Source organism: Microtus oregoni, unplaced genomic scaffold, assembly GCF_018167655.1.
Source record: "Microtus oregoni isolate MIOR12 unplaced genomic scaffold, Mior012 000022F_ref0000154, whole genome shotgun sequence".
In the NCBI taxonomy this organism is placed as follows: domain Eukaryota; kingdom Metazoa; phylum Chordata; class Mammalia; order Rodentia; family Cricetidae; genus Microtus; species Microtus oregoni.
Genome location: NW_024543081.1, coordinates 18,236,160 through 18,259,197, shown reverse-complemented (window position 1 = coordinate 18,259,197; position 23,038 = coordinate 18,236,160). Strand labels below are relative to the sequence as shown.

Sequence of the window (23,038 nt, the reverse complement as noted above, 5' to 3'; positions counted from 1 at the left end):
GAGAATGCATGCTCTATTGTATGGGGCTGCCACACTCCTGGTTGCCATGACACAGGAGGTATAGGTAAGTTTGTCACACAGGAGAGTGCCTAGGCTGATGTGACCCAAAGTAGTCCACGAGATGTGTGGCGGGGGTGGGAGAGGGGTTCACACATCACCGCCCAAACCACGTGCCCACTGTGGGATCACTGGGACTCATGTTGGCATAAGCAACACAGCAAGTGGAACTTACTTCACATGTGCCAGTGTGTAAGGGCGGATTGCTACGAGGTTCCAGAGATACACTGATGGTTGGGAAGATCCATGTTACTTTTTCCCAGAATATCCAGGCTGGGGAAGAGCATGCCTCTGGCTTCCTCCACCCTCTGTCAGACAGACTGACTGTTAGCATTATGCAACCCATACACACACTCACCCCTTGTCCCCTCCCCTCCCTCCTCACCTCTGGTCATCATCAGATGGCATCATATCGGTCTCTGGAGTTCTTCATCTCACCTCACGCAGCGCCCCTACCATCTCATGCCTTCACACAAGTGCCCACCACTGTCCCACACCATCGCCCCTCAATCCCTCGGTTCCCAACTTGCCTACTACCTAACTTCTCACTCCCAGGAGGTCTATGGGTCCGTGTTAGGTCAAGAGTGATGGGGAACCCCTCAGCCTGGCTACTATAGGGCCTGAAGCTGCTGTCAACCTGCAGGTGCTGATCTTCCGAGCCCATTGGTCCTTTCCAGGGACAAGTGACATTCTGACTTAGCCAGGACAGGTCTAGGAAGCTTAGAGGCAAGGTTAGACCTTAAGAAGAGCCCAGGCAAAGGATGGCAAAGCCCTCGTGCATGTTTGACCTGGCTGCCAACCACTGTGGGGGATTGATTATCAGCTGAGACATTGGATTGAAAGGCATGGGAGTGACAGAAAGTTAGAGGAAGGGTTCCAAGGTATGGCCCTTGGGATCCCTCAGGCCATGTGAGGGCAGCCTGGACCCTCATGGCTGACCTTGACAAGCTTGAATGTGAGGATACTGATGGAAGAGCCCCAAATCCCAGGCTTACCCACTGACATCCATGCTCTGACTTTTCCATGCCCCTGTACCCATAGTAGGCCAAAAGTCACATAATGGGAACCTCACCAGGCTTGTTGGCACTGTGACTTTAGACCAGCCACTATCCTGTTATGGTGGATTGGCGAGGGGTAGGTCAGAGTGAGATTGGCAGAACATGGGCTTACAAGGTGCCCAAAGTGAAGGTGGAAGACCAGGCTTGGTGGCCTGGGCCTCTGGGAGCTCATTTAAGTGTTTCAGAATCCGAGTGGGAAAGAATATGGCTTCAGTACTGGGGAGACAGCTCCCTGGGTCTGTGCCCTGCCTGTCTTCCACATGCTCCTGCTACCCAGCCTGAGACCCCAACCGTCATGCAGCCCCGGTCACCATGCTGATGGCTTGGCAGCATCCTTCTATGACCATAGCACACTGACATCCATGATTACAACCTTGCCCCTACATGCCACGGACTTGTACACACCTGTGCTTCTTGCTCCCACACACTTGGCCACTCATATGTACTGTTCGGTGTGCCCACTTGGACTTACACACAATGCCATGTGCGTACCACACTAAACACTCACAAAGCCACATGCACACCGCATACACAATACTCTCACATGAGCAGGCTCACAGATTTATCACTCAGGGAGCAAATCCTCACTGTCCACACATACATACAGACACACATTCTCGTATATGTAGGTGCACCCATACGCTGTGTGACTCATGCCCTTCCTGCACACGTGTACTAATGTACACACGCCAAGCACACACATCTTGGTTCCTCGGTGCTTAGCTGCCCATCTGGAGAACACTTTTTCTCTTCCTCTGCCTTGTCCTCCCAAGAAAGCTGCTGCTAGTTGCCCTTGGAGGTGGCTGGGGTGGGTGGGTCCTGCTCTCCAGGACATAGCCTAGTCTTACATTCCCCTTGAGCACTAGCTTAAGAAGGTGATGGGTCCCCTTGAGCACTAGCTTAAGAAGCAGGGCATAGGGTCTTCTGCTCAATAAATTTTTTAAAAAAAAGTATCAAAAATACAGCTGGCTTTCAAAAGAAATGATGGAAAAAAAGGGACAGCGTAGACAACAACAACAGCAAAAAAGGTGACTCCTGTTGCAGCTGGAGAGGAGTGGCCACTTAGGAAATTTGCCAAAGGTCCTGGCTCAAGACTATCGGCCCCTCTTTCCCCTACCTATCACCTGAGCTCTGCCAGCAGGAGCCCTGCTTGTCTGCCATAGCCTCAGACCTGCCCTGGATTTCTTGGACCTGAGCAGCAGGACCAAGGCATGGTATCGGCACAGGCCAAGGGAGTTTGGCATATGGAGTGCTTTCGGTGCCAGGTGGGTTGAGGTGATGGGTACTGGACAGGAAGGGATGCAGTAAGGCAGGAGTCAAGCTGCAGTGAACAGTGGGAACAGAGTCTCTTCCTTCCCAGGAAACCTAGGACTATTCATCTTCCCTGTGATGGAGGTGACTGCTGTATTGCTCTCTTTAGATAATCCAAGTCAAGGTGGATTGTACACTGGCCTGGAGAAGGGCTGGGCCCCGGCAGAGCCCCTCCAGACACTGTCAGAGAGGCCCCATGTTCGGTCTGATCTTTCCTCCTGGCAGTTCAGCCTGGTTTCCAGCCACATCCCCTGAATTACTCTGTGTCATGGAGAGGAGTAGCTTACTGGGGCTGATGAATTGGGTGACTCCTGCCTCTGTTTCGGGGTCTTCTGTCCCTGTATCCCTTGTGGGACTGATGCATGGGCCACCCCACTTCTCTGCTGAGGGTAGAGCTTCAAGAGGCCTTGCTGGCCCGGGCTGCACCAGGCCTGAGGCCATGGCTGTGGAGCAAGCCATACAGATACCCCCTCTTTATGTTTGTACCTCCGGGAAGGGGGAGGGTTTCCCAGATGTTTGGCCCTCTCTGGCCCTGAGTCCTGAGGACTTCACACAGGTTGCCTTGACCCCACATTAGAGGCCCTGTCAGGGCCAGGTGGCAAGGCCACCTCTGCAACTGGTGACTGAGGTCCAGGAGACCCATGGGAGTGGGGATATAGGGAACACCATGAGCAAGGAGGACTCCCCCCCCCCCCGTCTCCTAGACAGTCCTCAGTGCCCAGGGCGCCTGCCCTTCCCCCATTGCAGCCTCGTCCAGTACACAGGAGGGCACTGTTTAGAGGCCCCAGGACTACAGAGTGGCTTTTGTAGCTGGTGTCTAGGATGCCATTGGCAGCCTGGGTGGGGAGGGGACACAAGGCGCAGGCCCCTGGTTGATCTGTTGATCTGGGACTAGGGCAGGGCCTTGAGAAAAGATGGACACACGGAGGCTGGAGAAGGGTCTTTGACAGCATCCTGTCTATACTCCTGAAGCATGATGTGGAGACCAAGTTACTGGGCCTGATTGTTGTGAGTGTGTGTGTGTGTGTGTGTGTGTACGCGCGCGTGTGTTTTGATTGAGTTTAAACTGGAGTGGTAAACTCCAGTGGCGTTTACACTGGAATTTACACTAGGCTGGACTGGATCTAGGTGGGAATCTCTGGTCTTCCGGTCTGGCTTGGATCAGTTAACTCCGCCCCCAGTGCTCCAAAGACTTGAATGGTCATGAGGGGCCATGCTTATTCTTGCCTGCAGGTGGCACTCAAGGGGCCAAGTCATGGATTCCCCTTTCTCTTCTGATTGCTGCTCTTCGCCCACTTGCTAAGGCATCATTAATTCCATCAATGGGACCTCCCCACTGACACCTTGCTACTACTTCCTTCCCTCTGAGACTTCTCTGGGGGTCCTAGAAGATGCTTTGTCATTTCGAGGCGAGCCAACTTTCTCAGCAGAGCCTAGTATCTAGACACTAGGAAGTAAACAACCGGGCCTTGAGAAGGGTGTTGGGAGAAAAGAGCCTGTGGAGGATTTGGTACAAATTTGACACTGTCTTTGAGAACCAGAGTGGGTAGAAGGGTATATATACTTTCCAGTGTTACTCAGATCTTGAGATGGGACTCTACCAGAGAGGGGGCCAGTGGTTTGGCAGGGGCAGATGCAAGATAGTCACTCCCTTTTCTGGAGAGAGAGCCAGTGACAGCCTTATATTAAGTAGGGAACATTTAGCCTAAGGATCCCTCAACACTTGGGATGGGAAACATGAACCATCTCTAGCCGATCTTGAAGCTTGTAGGCTCTAAAATTCTGTGGGCTGCCCATGACAGGCCAGGCTGCCTTCCTGGGTCCTGATGGATGCTTGGACCATCTCTGGGGGATGAGGCTTGCAGGCACCTGAAAGGTGTGCCAGGCATTCACTAGGGGAGGACAGAGCATGGCCTTGGAAAGTATGGAACTCAGAGTGCCTGCTCCAGCCCTGAGGAGACCAGGAACCCTCTCAAGGAGCAGTGTATGGACTGTGGCAGAAGGGAGGGACCCAGGATAGGTAGAGCAGAGGACCTCTGTACACACTCCAGTGGCTTCAGGACCACTTCCTGTGGGAGAGCATCTGACTCAACTGTCCTCCTCCCCTAGCTCCTGGCCATCATGGTTTTCTGAAACTTGCTACCTAGATGAGTCCATCTTTCCCAGCCTGACTGGTTCATCTTCCTCTGGACAGCCGAGTGGGTGTACCTCTGAGGCTGGGCTGTCCAGCACATTATATAAATACACCTTTCCTGTGCTCGTATAAATGAATGTATGTGTGTAGACAGGGGTTACACAGACACGTGTGAACGCCGTCACACAAGGGACACATGACCTCTCCACTTTCCCATCTCAGTGATGGCCACCAGATGCCCCTGCTTGCCCATCAGTCATTGTCCCCACTTATAAGGGTCTCCATCCTCTCTCCGTTCTATTGTGTCCCCTGACATCACAGATGCCTCTCATGAAAATTAGATGAGGCCTGAACCACAACTCCCAGCAATTCACTTGGGCTTGTTGGGGCTGAGAAGGAGGAGAGGGACCTTATGGGAGGAGCTGGGCAAGTGGCTGCAGGCTCCTGATGAAGGGCCACTGGAGGCAGGCTCCAGTGTAGGCAGGGGACCAGTGCGTTGGCACCCAGACGCTCCTGTGACAGAGGACAGCCAGGCCCTGCTATGGCTCTCTCTTATGTTGGTTGTGATGCCTCTGGGACAGGTGTGCTTTTTCCCAAGCAGAGATGAGGCAAAGGTCAAGTCCAAGGTTCTCAACCTGTGGGTTGCAACCCCCATGGAGGGGGGGGTGGGCTCTGCATATACTATATTTACATTACGATTCATAACAGGAGCAAAATTACAGTTATGAAGTAGTCACAAAATAATTTTATGGTTGTAGGAGTCACAACGTGAGCTGTGTTAAAGGGTCGCATCATTAGGAAGGTTGAGAACTGTGGGTGTAAAGAATGCCAGACTACCTGGAAGAGACCTGAGCCTTACCGCCTCCCTCCCTTGGTGTCCCTCTACAGGCGTTTTAACAACCTGTTTGAGGAGTCCATAGGCGGTGTTTGTTGAAGACCTTGGGGGTTTCCATGAGTATGGTTGCCTGACAAGACACTGGACAGTGCTCTCATCTGCCCGTTCTTCTGCCTCTCAATGAAACCTCCTACGTTCTTAATAACCAGTCCAGAAATGTTCCCTCTTGGTCTCCTATTAGTTGGCTCTGGCTCTATGCCCTTCTTCCTGCTTCCTCCTTGGTTTCTTTTGCCTCCGACCCCCAGCCCGCAAGTGAACACCTGCCTGTCTGGTGGGCTTCTTTAAGGGACAGCTCTGTGGCTATACTGCCACTGGCTTCCCTGGCTACCTTCTGCCGCTGGGATAGACATTTGGAACCTATGTCCACGTCCAATACTCAAGGAATAGTTGGCCACCCTGCAGGAGTTGACCAGTGACAAGAGTCTGGCCAGCAGGGACACTGGGCAGGCCTGCACCCAACTAGTGCCCTGGGTTCCCGGGATGGTGGCAAGCGAGGGCAAGGAAGGGATCCTCTGTGTCCCAAAACAAGAGTCCTTAGGCTACTCACTGCAATGACAGTGTGGGTACAGGGCCGTGTGTACCATGTATGGTCCTTCCAAGAACTGGGATGAGCTTGCCTGTGTTTGTCACCAAACTGCCCCTTGGAAGCCAGTGCCACAGTCCATATGTCTTTAGGGACATACCACTGATACTGCCACACTGCCTGGCTAGGTTTCCAAAGGGATGCTAGAGGCCTGAGGGTACTTGTATTTGTCCTCAGATCCGGAAGTGGGGCTTCAGAAGCAGTGTTGTGGGGAGAGGGCCCAAGGAGCCAGTGGTCCTTACAAGCTATGCAGGCCCCTTGGTAAAAGGCGGTGATTTAGGGGGTGGTCACAGCTGTGAGTTGTGGCTCCCGAGATGACCTAGGTTTCCCAAGTGACACTCGGGCTGGCCCCGGTTTGTTTAGTGACAGCCTGGGTGACTGACCCAGGCTTGGGTGAGTGTTTCCTCAAGACCTTACCAACATTACCCTGGGCCTGGTGCTGATCCCTGCTTTTCATGGGGAGAGAGTATGCACCAGGGGTGGGCTCTGCTGAGGGACTGGTATCAGGAACAACAGAATGAGGGGCCGGCTGAGACCCTGGCCATAGCTTCTCTGGTTCTGTAATGGGGAGGACGGTCAGGGAGGCAGTGGGAGGCCATAGCAAAGGTCATCCCTAAGGATGTTTACCTTGAGCTGGTAGAGGTAGGAGACCTGGGAAGTGCTTTCCAGGGTGCCTGGAGGCACCAGTGTTAGAAGTTAGCAGAGTAGGTTTGGACTTTTTAAAGACCATGATGGGGCTGGAATGTGTGTGCTTTGACCCTCTTTCTGGGAGTAGTTGGGGTCCTGCCCATTCTACAGATGCATAAACAGAGACTTTGTGAGGAGTGTCCATTTTCAGCCATCCCGGCTTCCATCAGCTCAGAACCTCCACCCAGGCTGGGGCTGGGCCTGGAGGCTGCTGTCCAGGAGGCAGTCCAGGAAGGACGCCAGGATGAGATGCAGAGCTGTGACTGACCTTGAATTGCTGGTCAGTTTGGGCCCAGGCTGCATAGAGAGTCCCTGGGGTGGGGCCAGGCTGCTACACATGCAGGGTCAGCAGAGCCAATGAGTCTGCTCCCAGAGGCTGAGAGGACAAGGAAGGAGGAGCTTGGCTATAACCTCCCTTCTTCCCTCAGCTGTGGAGGGACAATGGGGAAACTGATATCTTCAACAGAGCAGATCTGGGCTGGCTGGCACAGTAAGCATGCTGAGCCCAGACTAGCTTTCCAGTCCTTGCCCTCAGGAGTGCACAGGGAAATACCCAGTGGTGCTGCTCATGCGGATGGAAGTGTTCCCCAAGGCACTCGCTCATCATCAGTCCAGGGTTTGGGTTGTAGTCTATTACCCACTCCCTGTGACCTTGAAGAAGCCCCATATTCTCTATGCCTCAGCTTCCTCATTCTGAATTGTGGGGGTGACTGTGTGGCCATTCAGAGCTGCGGGTAAGGGGAGAGTCAATGAGGCAGGTAGTAAAGGGATGAAGGGCATTCCCAGCATGGCATTCCCAGCCTGGCATGCATGGTGCAGGGTCTGCCATGGATGGGAAGCAGGCTGTGGGTACTGTTGTAGCAGCACCATGTCTGAAGTTCTTCATCTCCAGGACTGCCTCGTACCCCCTGTTACAGTGGTCCATACCCATTCCAGGCCTATGGAAAGGTATGGAGTCTTTGGGGAGCCCTGGAGATGCCATGGTGACCTCTCTTCTCTTCCCTCCTGCCTGTCTGATTGTCAGATTCTCAGGAAGGAGGAAGACTGCTGAAAAGGGAGTGGAGGTCAAGAGAAGGTCTGAGGGAGCCAGGCCTCTTCTCCCGGGGCCATGATAAACCAGGCATGGCAGAGAGGCCCGAGGAGCACGGCATGTTTTACTTTGGAAGGGAGAGGACAAGGTACAGCGTGCCCTGAGTTGGACCACTGGTGGAGACCCAGAAGCAGGTGGAGAGAGCAAGTGTCTGGGAGGACACCAGGGCCATATACTGCCCAAAGCCTCATGCCTCACTAGACTTACTAAGCTCCTGTGTCTTCAAGTCCTGAGCCCACGCCCCCAGAGGCTTACACTATCCCTTCTGCTTTTTCTTCCAGCTACCATTGGAGGCCACAGGCAAACACCAGGAGCCTGGACTTTAGGAGTCATTGCTGCTCTCACTGTCTCCTGAGACCCTGCCCTGTCCCCACCTTGCCTTCACCCAGACCCTGCCTCCGGCCCACTGCTCTGGACGGCCCTGTTTGCTGCAGGACCCTGGCATGTCAAGGCCTGGCCTGCACTTGCCTGCCCAGCCCGCGGAACCCCAGCGGCCCCGCGAGCTAGGATGAGGGGCCAGGCTGCCGCCCCGGGCCCCATTTGGATCCTTGCTCCACTCCTGCTGCTACTACTGCTGCTGGGGCGCCGGGCGCGTGCTGCCTCTGGGGCAGACATAGGGCCTGGGGCGGAGCAGTGCACCACGCTGGTGCAGGGCAAGTTCTTTGGCTACTTCTCAGCAGCTGCTGTGTTCCCAGCCAACGCCTCACGCTGCTCTTGGACCCTTCGCAACCCGGACCCTCGTCGCTACACGCTCTACATGAAGGTTTCCAAGGCACCTGCACCCTGCAGCGGTCCTGGCCGCGTCCGTACCTACCAGTTCGACTCCTTCCTGGAGTCCACGCGGACCTACCTGGGTGTGGAGAGCTTTGACGAAGTTCTGCGGCTCTGCGATCCTTCTGCACCCCTTGCCTTCCTGCAGGCCAGCAAGCAGTTTCTACAAATGCAACGCCAACAGCCACCCCAAGATGGTGACCTTGGTCCCCGGGGAGGGTTTCCAAACTCTGGTGACGACTTCTCTGTGGAGTACCTGGTCGTGGGCAATCGCAACCCCAGCCATGCTGCCTGTCAGATGCTGTGCCGCTGGCTGGATGCCTGTCTAGCTGGCAGCCGCAGCTCGCACCCCTGTGGCATCATGCAGACTCCCTGTGCCTGCCTGGGTGGAGATGCTGGAGACCCTGCTTCCAGCCCTTTGGTCCCACGTGGGGATGTCTGCTTGAGGGACGGAGTAGCAGGTGGCCCTGAGAACTGCCTCACCAGCCTGACCCAGGATCGGGGTGGGCACGGCTCAGCAGGTGAGTGGTGGAAAGGGGACTCTGTACAGTGTGGCAGCAGAGGGAATGAGGGCATGGGGGAAAGTGCGGTCCCCAAGGGCGGAGTCTAGCCAGCATTACCTTTGTCATCTGGGTTGAGAGACCACGCATAGAGTTCAAGTTCACGAATGACTCCCTGTTCCCAGGGTAGGAAGCCTAGCTATCCCACAAAGGGTCGCGTGTGAATGAAGGAAGGAAGAAATGATCAGTAACCAGTTACTTCCTCAATTTAAATCCTCCCACTGCAGGAGGACACTATTTAGCCTCAACGACATTTCCAACCATCCCAAGGCTCTGGGAACTGGTGCCTGGGGACTGAAGTGGAGGTTGTTGCTCCCCCAGGGTAGAACATAGGAGCACTATAGGCAGTATTCATAGGGCTGTTTCCAGGAGGTAAGGTTTTGGGGTTCAGTGTAGCATGTCCACAGCAGCTGCTGCTGAGGTGTGGTAATGAAGCAGGGGCAAAAGTGCCATCTTGGTCTTGTGGCTACAGGAAAGAGGATGACATCCCACCCAACAGTATATAACCATCTTAGGCAGAGCCAGGGTGTCAAGGACACCCAGAAGCCATTGTTGAAGGAGCCACTATCCTAATTCAAAGCTAGAGAGGTCCCAAGGTCTGGAGACCCGAGGGCAGTGGTCCTTGGGGAAGATGACAGGACCTAGCCTGATGGGGATGGGTGGGGCTGACAAGTAGTGTTGGAGCTATCGTGTCTTTGTGAGTGTCCTGTCCACTACTGAGGTAGGGTGAGTCCTGTCTGCTGTGACCTGGGAGAAAGAGAGGTAGGGGCCTCCAAGATTTGAGCTGGAGACCGGCAAGGGGACTTTGAGGTATGAGAAGCCAAGACTGTTTCCCACCTGGTGTGCAGGGTCAAGGCAAGGCCTAGCTGAGAGGACTTGATGCCAGGAGGGCCAGAGTGGGGTGGTGTTGCCCTTGGAGTATTTCTGAGATCATGAGGTCATGTGGGCTGCAAAGGAATTTTCCAACCCTGAGCACATTCTGGTCAAAGCCCTGTGGCAAGCCTCGGGTCAGGACCTCTGTAAAACTGAGGCTGAGCTGACCTCTTCAGGGTCCGCAGAGGGCATTCTGCACGCCTCATTATTGTGGGAAGGGGGTGGAGGACCAGCCTTCCTGCTGGGTAAGCTGGAGGTCATTGTGACCTTGACAAGGGCAGGTTTCATTGTGTGGCCGGAATGGGAGTGGGCCCAAAGGGAACCCTGGAAGAATGGAGTGCTCACTGGAGGACTAGAGAAACTGGGTGGGAGGACAGGGCCAGCTGTCACAAATGGAGCTGGCCACGTACCCTGCTTTACCACGCCCCATCATTTAACTGCCCTGGGCCTTGGTTCCTTCAGCTGCAAAATGCTTCTCGGGGTTGCACCATCTCTTTTGGTTCTATCTGTCTCTGTCTGGGGCCACAATCATACCCCTTGGGCAGGAGCCTGTCCTCTGTGGCATATTAGGGCAGCTACTATGCCAGGGAGCCTCTGAATGCTGCTCCAAGCACCTTGGCACAGCTGCCAGGAGCCAAGATTTTTGGGACTGGTGTGATAGATGCTGGAGGCACCAAAGGAGGTGCTTGTGTGCTGTGATGCTGAAGGAAGTGTTGACCTGCATTTATTTCCATTTCCTGAGGACCTACTATGTGAGGGCCTTGTTGTGGAGTGGCTGGGCCTCTCTGTGGAGTGTTTATATGACCTTGAGAACAGGAGGACTTTGGGGCTTAGTGCAAAGGATATCTGGGCTTCTCACGGGAGCTGGGATAGGAAGGTGGCTGATGTCGGCCTGGTCAAGGTGCAATGGGAAGAGGGGGGAGGGCCTTTGGTGCTGCAGATGGACTGTGGATGAAAGGGTGTGGGTGTGGAGGAAGGAAGAGCAAGTGTGACTTCCAGGATCTTGTCAGGAATGAGGACATCTATATGGGACAAAGGGTGCAAGACTGCAAGACACAGCTTGAGGGCGATTCTGGGGTCAGGGTAGGACTGGACGCTGAGATGCTTGTGACATAGGTCATGGAGTATGTGAGCACAGCCTGGTGAAAGAGGACAGACGCAGACTGGAGCAGTGGCCTTGGAACCCCACTTTGGAGCCTTGGGCCTGACCCTGGACCACCTGTGTTGCTAGGCCAGCCCCTCAGCTCTCCTCCCTGGAGGACTGAGAATGCATCTTCTGTCTCTCTGAGGATAAGAAGTGGGATGAAGCCGCCAATGATGAAGAATCGGTGTCCTTGTTTATAGCTCAGCAAACTCCTGGGGCCTAGGCGTAGAGGCAGGCAGACAAGGGTGTATGCAAGTTGAGCTTGTGCAGTTTGGGCTATGAGTCCGGATTCCAACAATGTCTGCAAGTAGTACTCAGAGGCAGGCAAGAGGTGTATGTGCATGAGTGTACATGTTTGTATTATACACGTGTGTGTTAGGTACAATACACTGTGTACATGTATGCATATGTGATGGTGGCTGCACCCACGTATGTATAACATATGTGGATCGTGTTGCACACATGAGCTCACGTGCGGACATGCATGACACGTGGAAACCTATTGGTATACTGATTGTGTTTGCAATTTTTTGCATATGTGTGTGCACTCTCTCACATGTATGTGTCGTCACTGTGTGAGCCCACACGTGCCCTTTTTTATTGCAAGGCAGACCTCTGTGTATGAATGAGTGCATGTAAACATGTAACACACTGTGTTCATGCTTCAACCCATGCAAAAAAATTGTATGTGTACACTTACGAACACGAGTGTTCATGTGGTACATTGTGGCTGTGTGGCTGTGGGTGTATGTATGTGTCCGCAGTATATATGGATTGTGCATTAAGCATGTATGTTCGTGTGTGTGTGGTGAATGTGTGCTTGTGTATCCAGGGTAACCTCCATCTGTTTGATTTGCAAAGCCTGCTGGTTTGTTGGAAGATGGTTTGGAGAGCACAGAGACCCAGCTCCAGCGTATGAGGCAGGGAGCGTTCCTGTGTAGAGTAGACCATGGCCACCCATGATCAGATCCTGGCTGTGGGAGGGGAAGGAGCCGGTAGTGACAGCAGTGGCTGCTTGATCACTGAGTGCTGGGTATTCTGGAAGGGTCACATATGGATGCGTCCCCCATTCACATGGCCATGAGTCAGGCCCCAGCCGAGGCTGTCCCTGCCTTGCTCACACCTTCACAGCATCTGTGCTTCCCTGGGATGCTCTCCCTAGACCCTCCTAAACAATGATCTTTCCTGGAACTCTGCTTATGTGTGTCCAGCGAGGCACTTAACCCTTTCTTCCCTCTCAGACAAGTATCACTTCCAAACATGCCGTGTAACTGCCCCAGTGGGCCTCTTGCTCACTATCTGTTTGTGTTAAGATGTGAGCCCAACAGATGATGGGCATGCGCCACGTTCGCTAACACTTCCTTAGTGTGGAGGACAGAACCAGGCTCCAAACAGGCACTCAGTACATGCTTGTGAAATCAGGATGTGTCAGGTCACACAGCAGGCATGGACTAACAGCAGACAAGTGGGTGGTGTCATGTGCACTGAGCTCTGCTTTGGGTGGTGGCAGTGGCTAAGGACGCACACGAGATGGATAACTCTTCAGCAGAGACGAAGCTGTGCCAGGATGTGCAGTGGATGCCCTGTTCTTACCTACTCTGTGCACCAGGCCTTCACCCTCCTTGTCTTTGGGAGCAGGCAAGCCTGGACACCCATCCCCTCCTAAGACAGGCAGTGTGTGGCTGAACCGGGGAGCCAGCAGGCAGCCCACTGAGCGTGTGGCCCATTTTCAGTCCTGTCCTTCCACCAGGCCTGTCCAAATGCCACATGGCCGTGTCACGCGTTGGATTCCATAAGCACTCCTCGGGCTAGGGCAACTGTTCCTGCTGCCCAGTCTCTCTGAGGCTGCCAGACTCTGGCACCCACCCTGATCTCGCACAATCTTCAGCTCCCTGTCTCTCTGTTTCCTCCCTCATCTCTCTCCCATCTCTGCCTCTGGTGAGATGGACCGTTTCTCTCAAGGGTTGCTTTAAATATTCATGTTTTAATTAAAGAATATTACAGAAGTGACGTGTAAGATAATGAAAAAAAGCAACATTCTGGGTGTGGGAGCCTGTGCGTTCCTGTGAGTATGTGTACCTGTGTGTCTCTTTGTGTCTCTCTGTGTCGTTGTGTGTGGTTCCCATATCCTGTGAACACCTAAGTATGACTCATAAACCCCTGTATGTCCCTGTGAGTGTCCTGTGTGTGAGTCCCTGTGGGTGTGTCTCCATGAGTCCCTTGTGCCCTATGAGCCCTTGTGAGAGCGTCCCTATGAACGTGTCCATGTGAGCATGAGGCCCTCTCTCTGTGTGTGCCTGTGTGAGGCCCTATGAGTCTCTGTGAGGGTGTTCTCATGAGTCCCTGTGAATGTTTCCTGTGTGTCCCTGTGTGTCTTCAATCATCTTTGTATGTTCCTGTGTGAATATACCCATGAGTTCCCATGTGTTTTCATAAGTGTGTCCCTGCGTTTCCCTGTGAGTATCCTTGAGCGTCTCTATGAGTGTGTACCTGTGAGTGTATCTCTGTGTCCATGTGTGTATTGCTGTGTGTATTTGGGCATACATGTGTGGGGTAAAAGGCTGGATTGAATCTGCATATCAGGGTGTGTACACATGCTAACTTGTCTGGGGGGGGCCTGGAGTGCTTGGGGGCTCATGTCTTTCCCATAGACTAGAGCTGGTCTCCTCATTGTGTGTGCGGCCCTGATCCTACTTGGCCAGTGATCCCCCAATCTCTGTGAGGCTCAATCCCCACAAGACACCCAAGAAGAGGGGAGGCAGCCGGGCGATGGTGGCACACGCCTTTAATCCCAGCACTCGGGAGGCAGAGGCAGGTGGAGCTCTATGAGTTCGAGACCAGCCTGGTCTATAGAGCTAGTTCCAGGACAGGCTCCAAAGCCACAGAGAAACCCTGTCTTGAAAAACAAAAACAAAAACAAAAAAAAAGAAGAGGAGAGGCATCATATGGAGGTAGGGGCTGGGCTTGGGGAGAACCCCTAGTTGTGGTTTGGGATGCAGTGGAGTTGTGGGGTGATAGAGAGGCACCAGGGTCCACCATGGAGATTCTGGTGCCATCTTGGCAGTGTAAGTGGCTCTATTTGTGTGTGTGTGTATGTGTGTTTATGTATAAATTTTAGAGAAATCCAGAAAACTGGCTTCAATGCGCATCACAGACAATACTTCTAGAAGTAAAGAACAAGACAAGGCCCTGTGGAAATGCTGGGTGTGTCACCATCATCCACGGGGAAATTCCCATGTGCCTTAGCTCTTACTGTGTCACCTGCCTCAGCTCAGTGCCAGATCTGCAAGAAGTCCTTGTGACCTAAATTGGATCATGCTTCCCACGCTGAAGGGAGGGTCAACAGCCTCTCTGATAACTGGGGACAGAGGCCACTTGTCTAAAGTCTCCAGCATGGACTAAACATTTTGGGCCTTTAAATAAGATACCTTCTCAGGACAGGAAACATCAAGAATTCCAGCAGCAAGAATTCCCTACAGAATTCTTCAAGGCTTGCTTGATCTTCAAGTGCCTTGGTTTCCCCACTGAGAACTGGGGTTAGAACAGTACTCATTGGTAGAGCCTGCCTGAGGCCTAAAGGAGGCTGTGCAGCGATGGGATCAGGGAGGTCAGTGCTTCACAGAGGACAGTGAACTTGGCCACTCGGTCTGTCTTGGGATCTGACTTCCCTTTTGTGGCCCTGATGGTTGCTGGCAGCCTGCAGATGGTGGCTGAGTCAGGACCTGCCGGGTGAAGAAAGGGCTGTGGAGGAACTATGTGGACAGGTTCCTCAGCATTCCCTGTTCTGCCCTTGGTGTCTCCCTTGTTCCTGGTCCAGGAGGTCTAGACCTAGCTGTTGGTACCAGTGCCTAAGCACTTCATGATAGTCTTGCTCCAGCTGGGTCCCTGGAGAGGCAGGGGTTTTGCTAGCTGCCTGGGCAGGGACTGTCCCTGGACCTGCCATGAGAATCTGGAAAGCTGAGTGGCATTGTAGATGAACCAATCTGCTGCTCAGCCTGCTGGAGTAGGGGTCCATCTGCTGGAAGAAGATGGAAGTGCATGCTTCCCTTCCTCCAAAGGAGATCCCTGGGACTCCGGAGAGACTGGCTGGGGGAAGGGATCTCCTTCCTTCCCCCATTTCAGACCACTTGGGGTGCAGGATCAGGGGAACCCACTACCCTCAAACCAGGACATTAGGGTGGGAAGGGTACCGGAGCCCCCTCACTGCACACCCTCCCTCCTGGGTGGCCAGCCTGCCTGGCCAATAATTGGCTCTATTCATGCCTGTAATGAGATGGAAATGAGGCCGCCAGACAGAGGGAGCATTGAGCAGGGGAGAATGACAGCTTCTTTCCGGGCCTGGAGGGGCAGCCCACCCCGGAGCCCTGCCTGCTCCTTCGCTGCCCCCTTGTGCCCACACAGCCCCGACGCACCTCTGTGTCCCCCGGTGCCCCTCACTTCGGCCCCAGGACTTCTTCCTTCATAATGCTCCCTCTGGCATGAATGCTTTCAGTCTGGGCAAACATTTATCGTGTCAGCTGTGTGTGAGGACACACATTAAAAATGAAAATGATAATAAAAACAGCAGTTACCATTTTCTGAACATTCATTAGTGGAAGGAGTGTGGCCAGCATTGGGGAAGCAGTCTGTGGCTGAGATCAGGGCCCAGTCTGTGATGGAGGATCGGGGATCCGATGCCTAGGATCCTAGGTCTGTGATAACAACCAGGGATCAGTGTCACCGAGGTCAGATATTGGCCTGTGACCAGGGCAAGGAATCAGTATATGTCTAGGATCAGGGATTAGTATACTACCAGAATGAGGACTCAATGTATGAATAGGGTTAGGAATCCTCATGTGGCCTGGATCAGGGTTCGGTGGGACCAGAGTCAGGGCTGGGCCAGAGGAAGGCATCCATCCTCTCCCCCAGCTTCTGATATGCCCCACCTCTTCCCTCCCCTCCCCCTCCCACATCTTCACCACCTGGGTCACCAAGGTAACCAGCCCCGAAATAGTGGGTGTTTTGGCAGCTGAGGCCTAACCTGGGTCTATCCTGAAAGGCTGTGTGCTGCAGCAGTTGCCATGGGAACTGAGTGGCATCCTCCGATTAGCCCAGCTTGGACACCCTCTCTCCCACCCACTGCCAGTTTTCACATCACTCAGGCTTCCTTGTGGGGGCTGGGCTGGAGCAGTGAGGGGGCACAGGAGGGATCCAGAACCCTGACCCCACCCTGGGCCTGATCAAAGACTCCCCGGCTCCTTTGTCTGGAATCATGAGACAGGAATGGCTGAGGCAGGTGAGATTCCTGAGGCCAGAAAGCTGGGCCCTGGTTGGTCCTTGCAGGTGGCCTTCCTGGGGCTGGTGGGTGGGGCAGAGATCTGGAATCCTATTTGGTTCAAGACCTGGAGTCTGACCTGGTTGAGAGCTGCTCCTGCTTGTCCTGAGTTAGAGCATGTGACCAGCAGCCTCAGAGCAGCCACCTGGGCCCTGTCTGTGGACAGCTGCTGTCCTGCCCTACCTATGATGCACGTGAGGCTGTGCTGGAGACGCTCTGCCCTCTCGCTCTCAACTTTGTCTTGGTGAGGGTGTCACTTCTTACCTTTCCCGTATCCTTGCTGTGCCCTTGCCCCCACCCTTGGGGCTCTGAAGCGAAGATGGCTTTGAGACAGGATCCTCCGTGCTTAAAACCATTACTCAGATCTTGAAACCCTGACTCCCTAGCTCGACACCTGGGCAGACTGGGTTTGGGGGTCTCTATAACAGGCACAGGGGGATGGAAGATGGTCCTTCCCAACCTACCCATCTCAGAAGGGTGAGCTCCCACCAAAGAGCCGCTTACTCCCTGGGGACCCAGCGCCCCCTGCTGGTGTAGCTAAGCAGAGCCGAGGGGAGAGGCAGGCTCTGGCTGCGGTTCTTTCCAAACCCTGGAAGTTGACTGTCCTTGAGATGATAATGCCAAGGTCAGGTGGGACTGCTCTGGGACCCTTCACCTCTGAGTTCTCACCTCACGAGATGGGGCCTCTTCCTTTCCATCACTACTTAAGCCTGATGTAGCCATGAGTGTCCTGGACTTATTTATCCTCACCTCGCTTAGTAGGTGGGCAGATCTGTCTAAGGAAGGTTTCTGGGCTACCAGTTATGGGAGTGGCTACTCTCTACCTCATGCTCTGGAGTGGAAATGTGGGGGACTTCGCAGGTTCTCACATAGACAGGAATGTGAGGAAATAATCTCAGGCGTTTGAGCGCCCTGGGGAGGCTGGATCTGTGTGTTTCTGAATGGCGGCCTACACTGGTCTCCAGGCCTCACACTGTAGGGAGCATGGGTGGGCAGGAGCTGACAGTCTACTCAGCAAGGCAGCCCTGAACATCAGTGTTTATTTGTCCCAGACCTACCAAGGACCCTCTGGCTCGGAGGTGACACAAGCTCTCTAGAAGGAGCCCTGACCTAGGGGCAAAGTTCCCCATGGCTTCGCCCTGCCTTGCGGTCTTCCCATCCAGACCTGACCTCTGCTTACGCTTTCAAAACCCACAACCACCTCTTCTGGTCTCCGCTGGACCCCAAAGACGGCAGGACCCGAGTCTCACTCTTGTTCCCTCAGGTGGCTGGAAACTGTGGTCCTTGTGGGGTGAATGTACGCGGGACTGCGGTGGAGGTCTGCAAACTCGAACCCGTACCTGCTTGCCCACCCCTGGCGTGGAAGGCGGAGGCTGTGAGGGCGTTCTGGAAGAAGGGCGTCTGTGCAACCGCAAGGCCTGTGGCCGTGAGTGGGCAGGGCATGGGTGGGGCTGACGTGGTGGGCGAGACCATGCCTGGAAGGGTTAGGGTAGGGACGCTAGGCTAAGGCTTCAATGGGAAGAAGGTGGGCGGGGCTTTGAAGAGCTGACAGTGATTGGGGCCCTGGTTGCTTAGAGGCGGAGATTTGACCCAGGAGGAAGCAGGGTACCTGGAGCTACGTAGGACTAAATAAGGTTTCCTTATCAGATGGGGGTTGGGATTCTTGAGGCTGCCCCGCAAGCGCGCTGCAGCCAAGCCAGTCAGCTCCAGCAGGATAAGCCTCCGGGATGTATTTCTCTAATAAGGCTTTCTAATGACCTCATGCATTTTTTAGCTGCTTCCATAAAGTTAAATCAAGTTCTAATGAGACTGTCACTCTTCAGGTTTTGTTTTGGTTCGTTGGATGCACTTTCCTGAGGAGACAGTCTTCTCAGGAGCCTGGGGAGGCCCATGCATATCTCATAGGGAGGAAGGGATGGGATGTTGGGTAGGAGGAGGCAGGAGACACTCTAAGGGGTTGTCCTTCCTGTGGTCCTGTAGGGACTTCACAAAGGGGCCCATAGTGAGCTGAAGAGTTGGTGCCATGGATGGGGTCCCCCACTTGTCCGTTGGGGTTAAATTGCTCTGGTGATAGTAGCTGGCCACCTGTGGCCAAGGGCAGAGGGAATCACACGGGGATGCTGACCTGAACCCATCCCACAGCCACTGGGCGCACCAGCTCACGGAGTCAGTCTCTGCGGTCCACTGATGCCCGGCGGCGTGAGGAGTTCGGAGATGAGCTGCAGCAGTTTGGGTTCCCATCCCCCCAGACTGGTGAGCTGGCAGGATGGGTAGGACTGGCCTACACACAGCCCTAGGCAGGGAGAGGGGGAGACAGCTGGCTTCTGGGGCCAGGTTAGTAATGGCTACTAGTTGCCAATAATAATTCTAATAGCTTATTGCTCATCTCTTCTAGTTGGTGCCAGACTCCTGCTCCATGCAGACTGGCTTAGGGGAGCTGATAGGAGAATAGAAGCCTGCCCCAGCCAGACCCAGACCCTGGGGATTCCAGCCATTGGGGAAAATAGGCTATCTTGAGACACGGGCCCCAGCCCGTGGCCTGTTACCCCACAGCAAGGTCCTGCCTCCCCAAGTGGGCCTCCAAATCTGGCGCCGCCTTATGGGAGGGGGCATGGCAGGCCCATGATGCTGCAGGGCTGGACCCACAGGTGACCCAGCAGCCGAGGAGTGGTCCCCATGGAGCGTGTGCTCCAGCACCTGCGGCGAGGGCTGGCAGACCCGCACCCGCTTCTGCGTGTCATCCTCCTACAGCACTCAGTGCAGTGGGCCTCTGAGGGAGCAGCGGCTCTGCAACAACTCGGCCGTGTGTCCAGGTGGGTGGAGCCGAGCACGGGGCGGGGCTTGGGGTGGCAGGGTGGGGCCTCTGGGCTGGGGAACAGCCCAAAGGCTTCCCATCTCTCTCCACAGTGCACGGGGCCTGGGATGAGTGGTCACCGTGGAGCCTCTGCTCCAGTACCTGTGGCCGTGGCTTCCGTGACCGCACACGCACCTGCAGGCCCCCGCAGTTTGGAGGCAACCCCTGTGAGGGTCCCGAGAAGCAAACGAAGTTCTGCAATATTGCCTTGTGCCCTGGTAGGTGAGAGGGAGTGCGTGGCAGGAGGTTGGGGATGGGCCCGCAGGCACTGGCCCATCCAGGGACCCAGCTTGACCTATTTCAGGTTCACCTCAGGGTGCTGAGGGGTTAAAAATTCAGACTATGCTAGGTTGAAGTGGGACCTTGTGGCATTCCTTCCGCAATCCCAGGTGGGTGTTTTAGTGTGTCTGAGGCCAGGCCTTGGGGTGCTGGATATTCACACCAGCTTCCTGTTCCCTTCTTCCCCCGGGCCGGGCAGTGGACGGAAACTGGAATGAATGGTCTAGCTGGAGCACCTGCTCCGCCAGTTGCTCCCAAGGCCGCCAGCAGCGGACTCGAGAGTGCAATGGTCCTTCCTACGGAGGTGCTGAGTGCCAGGGCCACTGGGTGGAAACTCGAGACTGCTTCCTGCAGCAGTGCCCAGGTCAGGACGCCCACGCGGGGCTCAGGGAAAGGGCAGTGGGTATAGGGTGAAAACAGGGGCATTAGGATGTGGGTTAAGGTATTAGGATGGAAGTACAGGGTGGTGGAGGTGGGCTTGGGGTACAGGGTAGTGTGGTGCTCAGGTCAGGGTGCTGGCTAGGGTGTCAGATTCGAAGCACAGGATGGAAATGGTAGGGACAAGTGCAGTGCAGAGTGGTGGGGTTGGCTGAAGGGTTAGTCAGGTTCAGGGTGGACCAGTGGAGTCGTGGTCAGGTGGCAGGGTTCAGCTGCATGTGCCACCTGACTTCTTTTTGAGTCAAGCTGGTTTCAGACCTCTCTCTCCTCCATTGATCTCAGTTTTCTGCCTCCTCATGGTCCTGCCCCAACACTCCTGGGGCTTTTTCCTTGTCTCATCTGAATACTGTTTCTTTATGTCCACCTGGACCTTGGCCCCACTTCCCTACTGATCCTGGGTTCCACCTCTGCTTCCTGTCACCTGTGTCCTATGTTTGGCCACCCTTGCAGTGGACGGCAAGTGGCAGGCCTGGGCGTCGTGGGGCAGCTGCAGCGTCACGTGTGGGGGTGGCAGCCAGCGACGGGAGCGCGTCTGCTCCGGGCCTTTCTTCGGGGGAGCCGCCTGCCAGGGCCCCCAGGATGAGTACCGACAGTGTGGTGCCCAGCGATGTCCTGGTGAGAGCCTTCCCACTTGCATACTAGCTCAGAGGGACCGGGAACAACTGAATGTCACAGCCCCTCATCCCAAACCCTGTTCGCCTCACTGTTTGGCCCCTCGCAGAGCCCCATGAAATTTGTGATGAAGACAACTTTGGGGCCGTGGTCTGGAAGGAGACCCCAGCTGGGGAGGTGGCTGCAGTCCGGTGTCCCCGCAATGCCACAGGTAAAAATGGTGGTCCGAGAGACCCTGCTCTGTCTCTATACAGCTGCCCTTGTGAGGTCTTACTTGGTCTGAGACCTACAGCTCATGCAGCCCTTGGGTGTGCTCATGCCAGATGGCACCAGAGAGACATCATGACAACCATTGTGTCTTGAGTTCACAAGGGTCAGGGCACATGCCGTGGTCTCTTCTTTAGAGGTCCCTTTGAGCATAGACAGCTCTGTGAACCTGATGCCATTGCCCCTGTACTGGTAGGAAGCAGGCATAGGGCAATCAGCATACCTACCGTGGGCTTGCATTCTGTAGGAGAGAACACAGGTAGTAGTTATAGTTCCATGTCATCCCTGAACACTGATTGGGTACTTTCAGAAGGTATGAAAAGCGGGTGGACTCCATAGGGAAGAGACCTGCCCACCCACAGGCATTGGTCTTCTTCACTTGGTTTGAAAGAGTTTTCATATCTGGGAGGTCACAGGGAAGGAGGTTGGGAAGCCAGTTCAAACCCCAGCTGTGCCCTTGTTTGCTATATTGCTTTGGGGAAGTGACTTAGTTTTCTCTGAGCTTCAGTATTCTCTTCCATGAAATGAGGACTTCAGGTGATCCTTTGCGTTAGGCTGCTGTGGGCAGTGGGTGAAGTGACCAAATAGGTGCAGGGGAGGTGATAGGTGCTGAATATTGCCAGCCATGCCTGCTCTCCCTATCCTTGGTTACACTGTCTTGCTGGCTTATTGCAAACCCCGAGAAACAGCGAAAGACAGCGCCCATCCCTCACGGTGTCCTTCCCTGGTCTTTCTCTACCTTCATAGTCACTGCCTTTCCCTTGTTGTTGCTCCTGTCTAAGTTCGTAGCCCAGACTTCTGTGTCAGGCACTCTATGGCTCCTGTCTGGTGATAGGGCTGGAACCATTCCAGGTAGCTGTCACCGTGTATTTATTTACTCTGCTGTCCCTGCTCAGAAATCTTTCTGGGGGTCCTCTGAGAGCGAGCTTGTGTTTCAGGCTGTTGATTTTTGATACCAAGTGGCCCCAGGAGGCTGCATCAGTGTCCAGGGGCCAGCAAAGTCCCTGAAGACCTGTGAATGTGCCAGGAAATGGTAAGGGGCTAAAGAACAGCTGTCCCTAAGTCTCTAGATTGCAAGACTCCAAGAGAGGCTCTGGCTGAACCCAGAAGCCACTGCTTAGCTGAGGATCCCACCTCCATCCAGCAAAGTTCCTGAAGTTCTGGTGCCTGCTGCTCTCCAGGTCTCCAGGGACCTAGAGTAGGACTGAAGTATGTAGCACATAGGCTTGCCTCGAGGTCGCTAGGGTCCCAAATAGAGCACTCCTGCCTGAGAGTTGTGGGTGGGACCCCAGAGCTCCTTGGTGAGCAGTCATATGAGGAGTAGAGTTTCCCCAGGCCTCATCCTGCGCCGCTGTGAGCTGGACGAGGAAGGCATTGCCTACTGGGAGCCTCCCACCTACATCCGCTGCGTCTCTATTGACTACCGGAACATCCAAATGATGGTGAGGCCAGCCCCAGGGGCTCTGGGAAATGTCCCCACTCTTTGAACGTGAGGTTGGGGCTGTGGGGGCCTCTAGGAATCAAAGCCCCTGGCCCCCACCTGCCTGTGACCAACAGCAGTGACAGCATCCAGCCCTCTCCATCTCCCTAGACCCGAGAGCATCTGGCCAAGGCTCAGCGTGGGTTGCCAGGGGAGGGAGTCTCGGAGGTCATCCAGACCCTGCTGGAGATCTCGCAGGATGGCACCAGCTACAGCGGCGACCTGCTCTCCACCATTGATGTCCTGAGGAACATGACAGAGATATTCCGCAGGGCCTACTACAGCCCCACACCCGGGGATGTGCAGGTGACTCCCAGGGGCAGCCTCAAAGGAGAAAACTTGAGGAAATATCAGAGGAACCAACCCAGATTCCAGTCAGACTAAGTCCCAGTGTCGAGTGTGGGTGGGGCTGTGACCCCACCATGAGAGTGAGCTTTAAACATGATTGGTTACATGCTGAATCCTGACCTGGACATAGGATAATATCTGATCCAGATTATATACTGAGTCCCAATCCAGTTTGCATACTGAGTCCTGATCCTGGTCACAATGACCTCTGACCCCGATGATAGACTGAACCCTATCCGTGGTCAAAGACTGAGCCTTGATCCAGACCGTACTAGTTATGGAT

The 23,038-nt window shown here is 54.6% G+C and overlaps 1 protein-coding gene across 4 annotated transcripts in view; it reads left to right on the top strand.

Moving 5' to 3' along the window:
- The window catches only part of Adgrb1 (adhesion G protein-coupled receptor B1), a 70,044-nt gene that overhangs the window by 4,398 nt on the left and 42,608 nt on the right, over nt 1-23,038 (top strand). For 2 of the 4 annotated variants that reach the window (XM_041672620.1, XM_041672622.1), the window contains exons 2-11: nt 8,097-9,107; nt 17,742-17,903; nt 18,620-18,730; nt 19,126-19,290; nt 19,385-19,549; nt 19,810-19,974; nt 20,499-20,663; nt 20,770-20,871; nt 22,263-22,369; nt 22,519-22,713. In XM_041672620.1, coding sequence (XP_041528554.1) covers nt 8,324-9,107; nt 17,742-17,903; nt 18,620-18,730; nt 19,126-19,290; nt 19,385-19,549; nt 19,810-19,974; nt 20,499-20,663; nt 20,770-20,871; nt 22,263-22,369; nt 22,519-22,713 — 2,121 coding nt within the window. In that variant the 5' untranslated portion in view covers nt 8,097-8,323. Of the gene's footprint in view, nt 1-8,096; nt 9,108-17,741; nt 17,904-18,619; nt 18,731-19,125; nt 19,291-19,384; nt 19,550-19,800; nt 19,975-20,498; nt 20,664-20,769; nt 20,872-22,262; nt 22,370-22,518; nt 22,714-23,038 lie in introns of all 4 variants that reach the window. The other 2 variants (XM_041672619.1, XM_041672621.1) reach the window with 1 other exon arrangement.